The sequence below is a fragment of the Lutjanus erythropterus genome, chromosome 1, assembly GCF_056507025.1.
Source record: "Lutjanus erythropterus isolate fLutEry1 chromosome 1, fLutEry1.hap2, whole genome shotgun sequence".
Lineage (NCBI taxonomy): Eukaryota > Metazoa > Chordata > Actinopteri > Lutjaniformes > Lutjanidae > Lutjanus > Lutjanus erythropterus.
Genome location: NC_139317.1, coordinates 818,747 through 834,323, shown reverse-complemented (window position 1 = coordinate 834,323; position 15,577 = coordinate 818,747). Strand labels below are relative to the sequence as shown.

General features: G+C 40.1%; 2 protein-coding genes across 3 annotated transcripts; both read right to left on the bottom strand.

The window, feature by feature from the left end:
- Window positions 1-2,056: 2,056 nt before the first annotated feature.
- Window positions 2,057-3,774, bottom strand: LOC146332415 (chymotrypsin A-like). 2 transcript variants are annotated; one of them, XM_084731132.1, is made up of 7 exons: window positions 3,691-3,773; window positions 3,309-3,412; window positions 3,131-3,210; window positions 2,885-2,963; window positions 2,620-2,800; window positions 2,361-2,494; window positions 2,057-2,272 (listed from the first exon to the last, which is right to left on the bottom strand). In XM_084731132.1, the coding sequence occupies exons 1-7, from the start codon at window positions 3,740-3,742 to the stop codon at window positions 2,111-2,113; spliced, it is 792 nt and encodes a 263-aa protein (XP_084587258.1). In that variant the 5' UTR covers window positions 3,743-3,773; the 3' UTR covers window positions 2,057-2,110. The 2 variants fall into 2 exon arrangements, with proteins under 2 accessions (XP_084587258.1, XP_084586464.1); XM_084730338.1 differs by having other exon boundaries at window positions 2,620-2,963; window positions 3,691-3,774.
- Window positions 3,775-8,302: 4,528 nt separating this feature from the next.
- LOC146332414 (chymotrypsin B-like) lies at window positions 8,303-11,761 on the bottom strand. Its single transcript, XM_084723043.1, has 7 exons — window positions 11,619-11,761; window positions 10,229-10,332; window positions 10,042-10,121; window positions 9,171-9,252; window positions 8,907-9,087; window positions 8,677-8,810; window positions 8,303-8,585 (listed from the first exon to the last, which is right to left on the bottom strand). Exons 1-7 carry the CDS (start codon window positions 11,668-11,670, stop codon window positions 8,424-8,426), a joined length of 795 nt encoding a protein of 264 aa, XP_084579169.1. The 5' UTR covers window positions 11,671-11,761; the 3' UTR covers window positions 8,303-8,423.
- Window positions 11,762-15,577: the final 3,816 nt, after the last annotated feature.

Sequence of the window (15,577 nt, the reverse complement as noted above, 5' to 3'; positions counted from 1 at the left end):
GAACTATCGCAGACTTTGAAATGGAGCACATAAACCCTCCCTCTGGCAGACCATGTCCCTGCTGTGGGCTGATGCTTCTCAGATGCATTTACAGACGTCAGGAGCAGAATTCTGACGCACGATCTGAGGCCGACATCGGCGAGACGTATGTGTGCTATCTGGGTTGTTTTCTGAGGGTAAATACTGAAGGTCAGCAGGTCAAAATACACCATCCAGCACCTCTACAGCTCATTAAAAACACGTCTCTGTAAGTCTGACTTTCTTTCCTCTCTTTCTGTTTTTTGATTTGTGAAAAATGTTCTTCACAGTGACGTCTTCAAATGTCTTGTCTTCTTTTGTCCAACCAACAGACCAAAACCCAAAGACTCTTCAGCAGCAAATCCTCACATTTAAAAAGCAGCCAGACAATGTTCGACATTTCCTGTTAGAACATGAATGAAATTATTGATAAAATAGTTGCCAATTATTTTTCAGTCCCACTTTATTTTACAGTGCACTAAATACATGTAACAAGATATAATTTATATGAAATTAGACCCCCCCCCCCAAAAAAAAATCTAATAATAAGTTCTTTATAAGACAGTAAATAAACAGTTATACCCAAACTAGTTATCATGTAATATAGAAATTTGTACATATAATGTTGTATTAGATTCTAAATATATAATATCTAAATATAATATGTCAGATAATGAGCCTACAGAGTCCCTCCAGTCCTGTGAGGTGGTATTTTTTATGTTGTGCACACAAGATATAAAATCACAGACACTTTGTGGGTGATAACAGCTGGTCCTGTACAACAGAGAACAATCCATATTATCTGACTACAGAATTACAACAAGTCTGTGCACAAATCCATAGACAACGTTTTCCTCTGTTACATACTGTTCTTAAATGGGGAAGAAGCAGCAATCGTACAAAACAATCTGTGTTTTCGCTTTAATTTACAGTTCAGTTCTGTTGTAATGTGTCTGTTGATTATGCGCTGATAAAGTCTAATAAGAGTCTAACAATAATAAGTCAATAAAGATGTCGAATGTTACTGTGGTCAAGTAGTGACATGGTATTAACTGGTATTAACTGGTTTATGAAGAGTACAATCTACACCTGCTCTGTATGAGCAGTGATCTGAGATGATTGGTTTCATCTGGCTTGATTGATAATTTGATATAACTGGGTATCATCTGTATAACAAATAAAGTTTCTTAATAAAATGAGCACGTGGTGAATAGAAGTGGTCCAAGCACAGAACTTTGTGGAACTTCATGACAAACTTTGGTGTGAATAAGATTCATCATTATCAAACTGAGATTGATCTGATGAATAAGACTTAAACAGTTTAGAACGGTTCCTTTAATGCCAATTAAATGTTCCGGTCTCAGTAACAGGACGTCATGGTTAATGTCTTGGTGTCCCTGTTTTATCCCTGACATATGAGACTGTTTGTCCTTAAGTTGTATGTGTAAACAGAGTTTGTCAAACACTTGTTTTAATTCCTTGGATTCATGTTACACCTTTAAAGTTTTGGGGGGAAAAACACAGGTAAAGTGAGGGATAACCCACAGAGTGAGCTTAGCATTAATATTAGCAAAGAAAGTGAGAGTGAAACATATTCTGTTGATAAAATGAGGGATAATCATGACTTCCAGCCTCACTAGGTCAGCAGTATGTTAGCGTTAGCATTAAGCTACTTTTTGATATGAAATGTACATTTTCAAACTAAACCAAATAGTGACCCAGCTAATTAATTTAAGGTGACAGTTAATGTTGGTAAGTTTAACTATTTTGCTAGCTAACTGTTAGCATGAAGTAACATTTAACTGACATGTGAGAGCAGAATTGATTCAAGCTCGTATCTTATGTTAAAGAAACGTTCTCTGATTCAGGTGGTAGAGTTCCTTATTGAACCTGTTCACTTTTTAAGAGTGTTGATGCTAAGCTAGGCTAACAGCTGCTGCCTCAGCAGTGTGGTGGACACACAGCGAGTGTGAGCGTGTCTCTCAGAGACAGACAGAGGACAGAGTGACATCAGGACAAATGACAGGGAGTCGTCTGCTTCTCACTTCCTGTCTTTTATTGATCAAACTAACAGTCATCCTGTTGCACACACTCAGTTGGCAGCGATGGTCTGATCCATCCAGGAGCGCAGCTCGGTGACGCGGGCGTACACGCCGGGCATTGTGGGAGTGCAGGTTCCACTGCCCCAGGACACGATACCGACCAGAGTCCAGGCTCCAGCCTTCTGACAGACCAGAGGACCGCCAGAGTCTCCCTGAAAGACGACCAATCAACACAGAGATGAATAACAACAACCAATCAACAGACAGTTCAACAACCAATGAGGGCGTGGCTCCACCCACCATGCAGGAGGAGGCTCCGGAGGCTCCAGCACAGATCATCAGGTCACTGATCCTGTTGCCCCAGTACTGACGGCACTGCTGATTGGTCAGCAGGGGGAGGGCGGCCTGCTGCAGCAGGGCGGGGGTGTCAGGAGCTGAAACACACACACACACACACACACACACGTCAGGCTGTGCACTGCCCCCAAGTGGTCAAACTGTTGTCTCTAAGAGTGTTGTCTCTAAGCCCCACCCCTGCTCTCCTCTGATTGGCTCTCACCGTTGTAGCGGGTCAGGCCCCAGCCGCTGGTCACACACTTCATGCCTCCAGGGAAGTTGTCTCCGGTCTCGGCCACGCACACGGGGGAAACACGCACGCCCATCCTGGCGGGGGAGGCCAGCTTGATGAGCAGGATGTCGTTGTTGATGGTGTAGCCGTTGTAGCGGGGGTGCTTGAACACCTGGCAGGAAAAGACACGGTTATGAGCGGCGAGCGTACAGGAAGAGGCTGACGGGATGAGAAGCCGACGGCGTTCGTTACTCACCTTGCCGACCTTCATGACCTGGATGTCCTCAGCGTTGGAGGAGCGGTCATGTTCTCCGAGGATCACACGGTGGGACGTCCTGCAGGGAGACGCACACAAACATCAGGCCGCCATTTTGGCTCAAAGAACATCTTTAAATGTGACAGGATGAAGGTGAGAGGATGATGAAGGTGACAGGATGATGAAGGTGACAGGATGATGAAGGTGAGAGGATGATGAAGGTGAGAGGATGATGAAGGTGTGTACTTGACGTTGCAGTGAGCGGCGGTCACCACCCAGTACTCATTGATGAGAGAGCCGCCACAGAAGTGGAAGCCGGTGTAATCCTGAAACAACGAGCACGAGAGTCAGACCATGTGTGTGTGTGTGTGTGTGTGTGTGTGTGTGTGTGTGTGTGTGTGTGTGTGTGCGTGTGTGTGTTTACCTGCAGGGACACCTGCCAGGGCCAGGAGTGAGGCACCGCCTCCTCACCATTGACGATACGAGAGTATCCAGTGATGACGGGAGGGATGGCGGGAGTGCCGCAACCTGGTGACATCATGATGACATCATTAATTGGCATAACTCAATAAAGTTTAAGAAGGGAAGAAACCTACAAACATGGAGTGAAAAAACTACAAATATGGAGGTTTTGGACTGAATCCTGAAACAGCGAATCAAAAAGGTTTCCCTAACTGCAGCTGCAGCGCCCCCTGCTGTCTGCTCTCTTCTCTACCCAGCATGCTTCACTCCCTCAGCTGTTTCCTGTCCCCCTGCTGTCTGCTCTCTTCTCTTCCCAGCATGCTTCACTCTGATGTGTTTCTCACCGTAGGCGGCGCCGACGAAGGCGAGGCAGGAGAGGATCCACAGGAAGGCCATGGCTCGATCATGTGGTCTCTGTGTGAGCGAGCAGCTTTTATAGAGCGACGGAGCGACGTGATTGGACGAGACAGGAGGGGACGTGTTATCAGAGACGGTGTGAGTTTGGACAGGTGGAGCTGACGGAGAATTTTCCACCTGAGGAGCCAGAACATGAAGGTTAGAGAGACGAGTTCAACACGTCCAGAAAACTGATCAGAAAGTTCATAAAGTCAAGATTACTGATTTCACTATTGATTATCTGTTGGTGATTGACTGTCTCTGTGATCAATACTGACAAATATCCAGCTCAGGTTCTTCAAATGTCTGACCAACAGTCCAAAATACAAACACTTTCTGTTCACTGATATAAAAATGATTCATCAGTTAATTATCAGCTGTTAATATTTCATCCGTATTCCAAAGATCAGAGATCAATCAGGCTGATCAGTTTCATCACAAACATGAAGTCTGCCAATATCAGACTTAGGGGAAATATTAATCAATCATTCATTTCATGTAGAGCTAATACATTACGGTCATAATAATAATAATCAGAATCAGAAATACTTTATTGATCCCCGGGAGAACTGTTGATGTTCTACGAGTTCCTGTTCAAGAACAGAAAACACATATAAACATAAAGAATAACAAATGTTATCAAAACACAGTCATGATGTTCTTCACTCACAATAAACAAAAAGGTCAAAGTTCAACATATAAAAGAATAAAAACAGAGAATAACAAAAGCAATATAAGCTACAGCTGCAACAATGAATCAATTAATTGATTATTAAATTAATCTGCATCTATTCAGCAATTAATTAGTTTGAGTCATTTTTTAAATAAAAAAAAGTCTCAAATTCTCTGATTTCAGTTTCTTAAATGTGAATAATTTCTGGTTTCTTTTTTCTCTGACAGTAAACTGATGATGTTTGAGTTGTGGACAAAACGAGACATTTGAGGACGTCATCTTGGACTCTGATCAACATTTTCTGACATTTTATGGACACAACAACTAATCAATTAGTGGAAAAATTATTGTCAGATTGATCACTAGTTGAAAAAGTGCAGGTGGAGCACACAGACGTACATGTGCTCCTGTTTTCACATGTTCGGACCTATTTTTTAATTTACAAGATCGTGACAGGATCAATTAATTGATGTTCATTATTTTATGGCCCAAACAGCTCCTCCCCGTTCCACCCATCCTGGATCCTTTGGACCAATCACAGCTAGTTATTTAAGATGGGCGGGCGCTATATGATGACTGATGGAGGAGCATCTCGTTTCTATTTTCATCTGATTTCAGGGCGTTTGTTAGCAGGCCGCCATTTGTTTTTTCCTGTTTGAAAACAGACCAAGCCCCGCCCCAAACCTGCATGTGTCACTCAGCTCTTCATCGCATCTTGAATTGTTCTGATTGGTTCAGAGATTCCAGATTAAATCCAGGATACATGTATTTATTTATCAGGGAAAACATAAAAACCACGTAATTTAAAATTTAAAACCATTCAGTTCAATCTGGAGTAACATTAATGAGCTCAGAGAGGAGAAAATCCCCCATCGATTAGAAAACTGAATATTTTATTCAATGCACATAAAAAAAAACTAATGGCACAAAATATTTATTGATCATGCAGAGAAATAATGAGCTACTCATTTACATCCACCACAGGCAGAGTGATCGTTTTGTTGTTCATGTCTCCTTTAAGCTCATCTGGTAAAAATACATACTGAATGTAAACATGTAAACAACACATGATTATTATGTTTTCTGTTTTCTGTGCAGCTCCTGATGCAGCAGGATGCGTCTGATTTGGATTTCAAATTAAAGTCATATTTATAACTTATATCTTATTGAAAACACTCATCTCTTACATTTTGGTAAGAAATGAGTTCTTCACTCACACTGTCTCATCGTGTGTGTGTGTGTGTGTGTGTGTGTGTGTGTGTGTGTGTGTGTGTGTGTGTGTGTGTGTTGAAGGTCACTTGGTTGAACATGTGTGTGTTTCCCAGCAGCAGCAGAGTGTTTGTTATCAGCAGGAGACCTGAACGTTTCACACACGTTGAATCATGTTGTGTTTTTCATCAGTGTCACTGACAAACCAAACCTTCAAACTACATTCAGAAAAACTCTTCTGCTAAAATCAAACAGTGTTCTCAGATAAACACACAGAGAACAGAACATCAGAACAGAACATCAGAACAGAACATCAGAACAGAACATCAGAACAGAACAGAGTTCAGATCTCTGAGCTTCATGGAACAAAATAAACAAATAAATAAAAATATATTCAGTTTAACACAGAACATATTGTTTACTGTGTACTTCAAATAAAACAGTAAAACAGAGGGATTCTTTCTGCCTCATCTTCATCTTCATCACCTTCATCATCATCATCATCTTCATCATCATTATCATCTTCATCATCATTATCATCTTCATCATCTTCATCTTCATCATCTTCATCACCATCATCATCATCATCACCTTCATCACATCATCATCATCATCATCATCATCATCATCATCATCATTATCTTCATTATCATCTTCATCATCTTCATCTTCATCATCTTCATCACCTTCATCACCATCATCATCATCATCATCACCTTCATCACCATCATCATATTCATCATCTTCATCACCTTCATCATCATATTCATCATCTTCATCACCTTCATCATCATATTCATCATCTTCATCATCTTCATCACCTTTATCATCATCTTCATCATCTTCATCATCTTCATCACCTTCATCACCATCATCATCTTCATCATCTTCATCACCTTCATCACCATCATCATCTTCATCATCTTCATCATCTTCATCATCATCATCTAACTAACCAACTAACTAAAGAAGATTTATTTTTTAAGTCCACAGTCAGCTGACTCAGTGATGATCATGTGACACTTATATTTTGTAGAAAACACTTTTATTGTGAAGACGTGTGTAACTTTTGTTTTGAAAAGATAAATCACTTCCTTTGACACTGATCATTTTTATGAGTTTATATTGATCAATCTCACAGGAAGCCTCATCAATAAAACATCACAATAAAAGCCTTTATCAAAATCTAAACTCAAACCAAGAAAACATGTAAATAATATTATTGATCTATTGATCGGGCTGTATGTTGTACAGTGGGACAGTTATTGATCTATTGATCAGGCTGTACGTTGTACAGTCGGACAGTTATTGATTTGTTAATCAGGCTGTACGTTGTACAATGGGACAGTTATTGATCTATTGATCAGGCTGTACGTTGTACAGTGGGACGGTTATTGATCTATTGATCAGGCTGTACGTTGTACAGTGGGACGGTTATTGATCTATTGATCAGGCTGTACGTTGTACAGTGGGACAGTTATTGATCTACTGATCAGGCTGTACGTTGTTCAGTGGGACAGTTATTGATCTATTGATCAGGCTGTACGTTGTACAGTGGGACAGTTATTGATCTATTGATCAGGCTGTACGTTGTACAGTGCGACAGTTATTGATCTGTTAATCAGGCTGTACGTTGTACAGTGGGACAGTTATTGATCTATTGATCAGGCTGTACGTTGTACAGTGGGACAGTTATTGATCTGTTAATCAGGCTGTACGTTGTACAGTGGGACAGTTATTGATCTATTGATCAGGCTGTACGTTGTACAGTGGGACAGTTATTGATCTGTTAATCAGGCTGTACGTTGTACAGTGGGACAGTTATTGATCTGTTAATCAGGCTGTACGTTGTACAGTGGGACAGTTATTGATCTACTGATCAGGCTGTACGTTGTACAGTGGGACAGTTATCAGGCTGTACATTGTACAGTGGGACAGTTATTGATCTATTGATCAGGCTGTACGTTGTACAGTGGGACAGTTATTGATCTATTGATCAGGCTGTACGTTGTACAGTAGGAAAGTTATTGATCTTCTGTTTGTTATTTACACAAACAAAACAGTATTTTATTTCCATATCAGTTTCATATGAAGCTCTTTGATGATGAAACTATAAAAAAATGATATTTTACAGTTGTGCCTCTTGTTGAGGAAGTTTTTTTTAAATGTTGTTTTAATGTTTATGTAAACAGTTCAGTCTTTGTCTTGTTGTTGCTGTGATTTAATTATTGATTCTGTAATAAACATACTGATGTATGTGTTGTTGTTTGGAGCAGCTGAAGCTCTCTGTTGTCAAGGAAACACAAGCATCAGACTGATGATGTTGAATAATTAAAAAGGTCAAAGGTCATGGCTGTCTGCTCTGTAATATCAGACAGTAAACAGCTGTAGCACCAGACTGATGATTATTGAATATTTGAATTTTTTTCTGTGTCATATTGAAGAATAAACAATATAATCATTCATCAAATGATATGTGAAAACAGGTGGAGCTCCTAGTGGTCAACCTGGCAATAATTTTTCCATTTATCAATTAGTTGTTTGATCCATAAAATGTCAGAAAATGATGAGAAATGTTGATCAAAGTCCAAGAAGACGTCCTCAAACGTCTTGTTTTGGAGCGTACGTCAGTGCGCCACATTAAGTTGTAATTTTAAGGACACAAACGACACACAGTCTGATGTTCAGTGTTTTTATTATCAATCATCGACCACACACTCCGGGCAGCGTCGGGGTTGGGGTTTTGAGGGGTTTTGGGGGTGGGTTGTCCCCGGCCGTTGCCGTGCAGCCTCTGAGCATTTAGTTGGCGGCGAGGATCTGGTCGACCCAGCTGCGGAGCTCGGTGACGCGGGCGTAGACGGCGGGAGTGGAGGTGGAGCAGCGGCTGCTTCCCCAGGAGACGATACCGACCAGGGTCCAGGCGTTGTCCTTCTGACACACCAGGGGACCACCAGAGTCACCCTGGAGACAGCAAAGAGACAGGTGAGACAGTTACAGACAGGTCCGACAGGTGAATGCGAGTTGTGAGACAGGTGAGTGGGCGGGGCCTCACCATGCAGGAGGTGGCTCCAGCTCCTCCGGCACAGATCATGACGTCGGAGATGTTGCTGCCCCAGTGCCTCTTGCACTGCTCGTTGGACAGCAGGGGCAGGGCGGCCTGCTGCAGGTTGTTGGGAGTGCTGGGAGCTGTGGGAGACACATAACGTTCAGACACTTCCCCCTGCCCTTTCACAATAAAAGTCTCCTAACCCAGAGTAAATAATTTTAGAGCTGTTGTCTTACCGTTGTAGCGCATCAGACCCCATCCAGAGGTGACGCAGGTCATTCCAGCGGGGAAGACATCAGAGGACTCAGCGAGACAGACGGGAGACACGTTGGCGCCCAGGCGGGCGGGCGTGGCCAGCTTGATGAGGGCGATGTCGTTGTTGATGGTGCGGGGGTTCCACTGGGGGTGGGTGAACACCTGGAGAGGAGAGGGGGAGGAGGGGTCAGTGTGGGGGAGAAAAGCGTGTTCTGAAAGCTGATTGGCTGATGGGCGGTTCTCACCTTGGCGGGCTTCAGAACCTGGACGTCCTCAGAGGAGCCATAGCCCTTGTTGTGCTCTCCAGCGACGACGCGGTGGTAGGTCCTGATGGAGACAGGAGGCGGGGCTTTAAAGAGCCAATCAAAACTGTCCCCTCTCATTTTTAATTTAAAACATGAAACTGTTCAAAAATCCCAGACATCTGGGACGTCAACAGGAAGTCAATTACCTTCACAAAGTGTTGTGTTTGTAATGTAAAACTTATTCTTAACTTCTTAAATCTGCACCTGAAAAATATCCTCATACTATAATAAAAAGTGAAACGAATAAAAACTGAACTGAAAACTAAAATGAAATGTAATAAAGTAAAAATGAAAAGAAAAGTAATGAATAAAACTATAATACTTTTTTCACTGGCTTCTCCCAGGACCACAGTACAGCGTGTCACACCGTCTGAACAACAGATACACCAAACCAGACTCCCTAAGAAGAATCAGTTCATCTTTTCAGGAAAGTTTTAAAGAAACAGATCAGATTTGTAAAATCTGACACGTCAGTTTTCTTTTCGGGTCTGTACTTTTTATTCAGAATTAAAAAGTAAAAAGTATTTAACATAAACATTCTATTGCACTGTGCTTATTTTGATATTTTCATTCTTTAAAGTCATCAAATTGCCTCTTAAACTATTTTTTTGTTTGTTTTGAAATCTGTCCTGCTGCCAGAAACACCGACCGCAGCACCGAACGTCCGTCTGTACGCAGACGACAGCCAGCGGTACGTTTCTGAACGCTCCTCTCTGACTGGATTAAATTTACATCGGAATAAGAAACAGAGCAGGAGCAGGAGCCAATGAGCTTTGAGCTGAGAGCCACAGACAGGAAGTGTTGAACCGACCTGACGTTACAGTGAGCGGCGGTCACCACCCAGTTCTCGCTGATCAGAGATCCTCCACAGAAGTGGAAGCCGTTGGATTGCTGTGAGAAAAAACAAACTGAAGTCAGTCACTGATGAAGAAGAAGAAAGAGGAGGAAGAGGAAGAGGAGGAAGAGGAGGGGGGGGGGGTTACAGTCAGCTGACTCACCTGCAGAGACACCTGCCAGGGCCAGGAGTGAGGCACGGCCTCCTCGCCGTTGACGATGCGGGCGTAGCCGCTGACCACGGGAGGGATGGCGGGGACACCGCAGCCTGGCAGGACGACAGATTACAGACTTTAAAGGACTATTCTGCTGTTTTTAACCTCAAGCTTCTGTGCTGATGTCACTGTGATGTCACTGTGATGTCACTGTGACTCAACATGACACATGAAGGAGACATGAAACATGTTGAGTCATGTTTGATCAGCAGTGAAGAAGAATAAAAATCTATTTTTATATCTGAAAAGAAAACTTAATTTCATGTTTGTTTCTGTTCTGACTCTAAAAAGTGATTCAGGGAATGAATGAATGAATGAATGAATAAATAAATAAATAAATAAATAAATAAATAAATGAATGAATGAATGACCGAATGAATGACCGAATGAATGAATGAATGAATGAATGAATGAATGAATGAATAAATAAATAAATAAATAAATGAATGAATGAATGAATGACCGAATGAATGAATGAATGAATGAATGAATGAATAAATAAATAAATAAATAAATAAATAAATAAATAAATGAATGAATGAATGAATGAATTTCCATCTCTTCATTAAATACACGGGTAAAAGATAAATATTCTTATTAAGTGATTTAGATGAACTGTTTTGGTTCCAAACGTTACTTTGATGAGTTGTTCTGACAAACTAATGTTGGTTATTATGTCAACTTAAGAAAATCTAATTGGAGCAACATAACTGGTCCTCAGTTTAAAAACTTGTTTATAGTCACAGTGTTAATTAAATCTTTAAACTGTTCTAAATAATATGGAAAAAAAATGAGTTAGAACAAGTTAATTTTATATTTTTGCAGACTGAAGTGTTTCAGGAACTCCTTTCTTCATTGTTTGTTTATATGAGGTCAAACTGTATTCAAATATTAAAATTTTAATATTAAGTTTCCTTTTTAATAATTTTGTTTCAGTATGAGTCTGTGACGTTCATCCAAGATTAGTTATGAGTTAAATAATCTTATTATCATTAATAAACCTGCTGCTGAACAAACTGTCTGTAGCTGAACATGTGAAATGTCAGAAAATGTTGTTTTCAGATTCTTAAATATGAAGATTTCCTGTTTTTTGATGTATTATCACATTACGTTGAATATTTTGGGATTTCAAACAAAATGAGACATTTAAAGACGTTGGCTGTGAGAAACAGAGTTGAACATTTTTTTCTGTTTTGTGATACAGACGTAGATTAAAGATGAAAACAGTAACGCTGCCCCCTGCTGGGAGAGGAAAATCATTTCTGAGGTGTTACACTGTAAAACATTTGAGAAACACTGGATTAAAATATTTCATATAAAGTGTGACTGTGTTTCTCACCGTAGGCGGCGCTGACGAAGGCGAGGCAGGAGACGATCCAGAGGAAGGCCATGGTGAAGCTGATGATGATGATGATGAGTTGGAGGAGCTGCCATTTTATCCCTGAAGCCAGCTGGGCCTCAGCCAATCAGAGCGGCCGGCTGGTTTGTCCAGCTCAGTGTCAGCTGCTTATCAGAGCTGAGGCGACGGCGGCGTTCTCACGAGTCACACGCCCCGACCTCCTGCTTTCTGATTGGCTGACTGCAAGCATGTTGTTTTCATCCAAACTGAACTTTATTTAAGTTTTTTTACAGGATGGATTAAAAGACATTTCTGTCCAGATATGAAGAGATGTAACAGTAATAACCATCATTAATATTAACAAATTAATTTGTTTAATATCTATTTTACTCTTAATAAAGATTCAAATCATGTTTATGTCCTCTATAAACTATTTATTAAACAATTTAAAGTTTTATGAACATTGCTTAGTTCAGGAAAAGTAAAAATGTAAGTTATTATAATAATCAGTTGCAACTTGATAACATCCAAATAATTAATTTTCTTTTTCCTTTGTGTTCAGTTTTAATCCTTCAGAAACTAGAAAGGACAGAACATGTTTCAGTCCAGTTCACCTCCTCATCTCCCAAATACAGACAAGAAATATAATGGACATAAATCTCATATTTCAATATTTACTCATTTTTATATTTTTTCATAAATCAAAGCTATCGGTCACCCTTTATGTCTTTATATGGTTTTTACAAATATCTAACAGCTGAAAAGTATTAAAAAGCTAACTTTGACTTACAGCATGCATCACTTAAAAAGCTTTTTAAAAATAGTTTCAGAAATACGAAGTTTCTGTCAGACAGTGATGATAAGAGTCATAAAGTTTGTTGTCAAATACCTGCAGGATTACAGGCTGCAGCTTCACACTGTAAAAAACTAACAGGTCAGCAGTTCATAAACTCAGATGTCTGAGGAGTTACATGTACTCTTTGATTACAGGCAAATTAAGATTATCGATTGAGCCACACTCAAATATTTTCAGTAATTCCAACTTAATTATTTTCATTAATAAACACATTATTTAATGTTCACTAAACTCAGTATTATAATAAATAAATAGGTTTTTAAAATATTTTAGAATATATGTGTTCTCCCTCATTAATTGAAAATTTTTATTTTAATAAACACAAAAGAAAGAACATTTTTAAATTAGTAGAACCTCTAAACAAAAGTTAGGTTTAAAGTTTTCACTACTTACAACAACAAGTAATTTTTTTAGAGTGTGAAGGAGGGAAAATGTATTTTCTGTCAGTCTAAACAGTTTTATTTATGTGAGCAACAGTGAAAACATGAATCAAGTTTCTGTAAAAAACTTGTTTACATCACAGTGTTAATAAATCATAATTCATGTTTCTGAGCAGATGTCTGCGTCTCATCATCAGTTTTTTACAGTAAATTTCCAGAATATTCAGACAGAAAGTCCAGTCAGCAGCTGTTAATGTGTGACATGTTGACACACTGATGATAACACACTCTGTACACTCAGCACAACGTGGAACACGTTCTCCTCACGGTTCTCCCATCATTGTTTGGTCCAGGTGACAATGTGACTCATGAGTATTTTAACACCTGTCAGTGTTGACATGTTTAAATTATCGTCTCATTAAGGATTTATACACATGAAATACACGAAATGTTTTGGTTTGTTTACATTTTTTCAAATTTGTAAACTTTGCTCTGTGTCCTGTCGAAATCTCATCAGTTGAAAAATAGGTTCAAACTGTTTTTCACATGTTTGAACCTATTTTTCAACTAATGATCAATCATCAATCTGGCAATAAGCCGGACACCAGATGCTAATGACTTGAAAAATTAAAATAAGATAAAAAAAAGTTTTGTCTCTGCTGTTTTTAAGAAAACTGCTAAAACGTGGTGTCTCCCGAGGAATTTGGGATTTTAAAAAAACTGAGAAAAAGTCACAAAAGTTGACATATTTGAAGCAGAAAAGCTGCAGATGAACTACAGATGAAAAGCGTGAACTTGTCTGTTGCAGCGCCACCTTGAGGTCAGTGAGTGTCTGTTGGCCGAGCAGCAGGTTGAATTTACAAACCACCTGCCAGTTTTTGCTGCATGAACACTTTCAGCAGAGAAAAATCAGAGCCGAGTGAGCGACCTACATGAAATATGAACTTCTTTTTAAAATACAAACATGAAATAATCAGTTATCTTGTTGGTATCAAACATGAGAAGCAGGTGATTATTGATTATCCCCAGTGTGCGAAATACCCGTCAATATTCGGGGGGGTCCCCATCTCCCGATTGTTGCGCAATACCGATCTAAATTTTCTCAATATGCAGTAGGTCTATAACATTACAATATTTAATGGATGCAAGCCAAGACAATCAGTCTATAGCCTACGTGACAGCACACAGGCACACACTTAACAATTTTTGATAATCCCATAGTATTCGCAAAGCAACACTGACATAGGATTTGCATTGGCTAAAGTTGTATGGATGCACGTTGTTTTATACGGAGCCCCTCTGGTGACATTGGATGAAAAAAAATAATGCGTGGCCACGCATTACTATCTCGTGACCACGCATTATTTTTTTTTTCATCCAATGTCACCATAGGGGCTCCGAGTCTCTCGCTAAGAATTACTCCATGCCTTGCCACAAGTGACTGAAGTATGTCACTGTAATTCATTCCTATATTAAAATAAAATGAAATTAAATCAAACTTGTCCATGATAAAACCAACAGTCTGCATGGGATGACTACAATAACTATCTCGTGACCACGCATTAACTATCTCGCGACCACGCATTAATTATCTCGTGGCCGCGCATTAACTATCTTGTGGCCACGCGTTATTATCTCGTGGCCACGAGATAGTAATGTGTGGCCACGCATTACTATCTCTGGTTTAGCTTTCGCTTGCTTGCCATTTTTAGTATGACCAGTATGACTTCTCAACGTTACGTCTTTCTTCTGTTTGGTGTGCACATGGCTAATTTGCATACACACACAGGACTGGCTGGCTCCGTTTGGCAAAAAATATTTGTGAGTATTTTTTTTAATTCTGAATACTGGACATGGTGAGCTTAAAAACATTTTAGTGACCATTAGTGACAATGAAATATTTCTTTTGACAAAATTTGAGACCCCCTTCAAATTTTGCTTTTGAGGCTTTCCTTGGTCTCATGGGTTAATCGGGGGGGTCGGACCCCCCTGGACCCCCCCGTATTTCGCACACTGATTATCCCTGTTCCATATTGTGCATGTTTAACTGAGTGAAGCTGCAGGTTTGATCTTTAACCAGCTGATGCTGCAGGTTCCACTTTGTTCTAAATGATCCTGTAGTTCTGTGGAGTTGAAGTGCTGATGGAGAATCTGTAGGAACAGAAAAGAAGAGAGCAGCTGGATGTGGAGCAGAGTGAGAGCTCCCCCTGCCGGTCGGAGACCAGAACTACACTTCAGTGAGTTCAGGGGGGAAGCGGAGCGTCAGAGACCAATGTCCTAAAACTTAGATTTCTGAGACGATCAAATCACTGTAGGACATGTGTGACATGTGCTGCAGTGGCATTTTAAGAATATTTAATGTGCAAAACTGGAATAATAGAACAACAAAATCAAGTATTACTGAATAATGTGAAGATGCACTGTTTCTCTTTTTAACTCCTTCAGATCATGAATCACTCAGTCAGGGTTTATTGACCTGCTCACTGGACTAACAGAGCTGAAAAAATCTGATCAAATCATGACCTTAAAAATCAAAAGTCAAACTGAACCACGGGTTTGTAGATGCTGAAGAGGAAAATCAAAGTTTTATGGATCAGTTTGAGTTTGTTTGCAGCTGCTCATCAGTCTCTTTTGTCTCTGATCTCGTTAGTTCAGCAGTTTCCTGTCTTCATGTCAGGAAGTGATCAGATGACAAAGAGACAGCGAGGAGAGAAAAGTCCAAT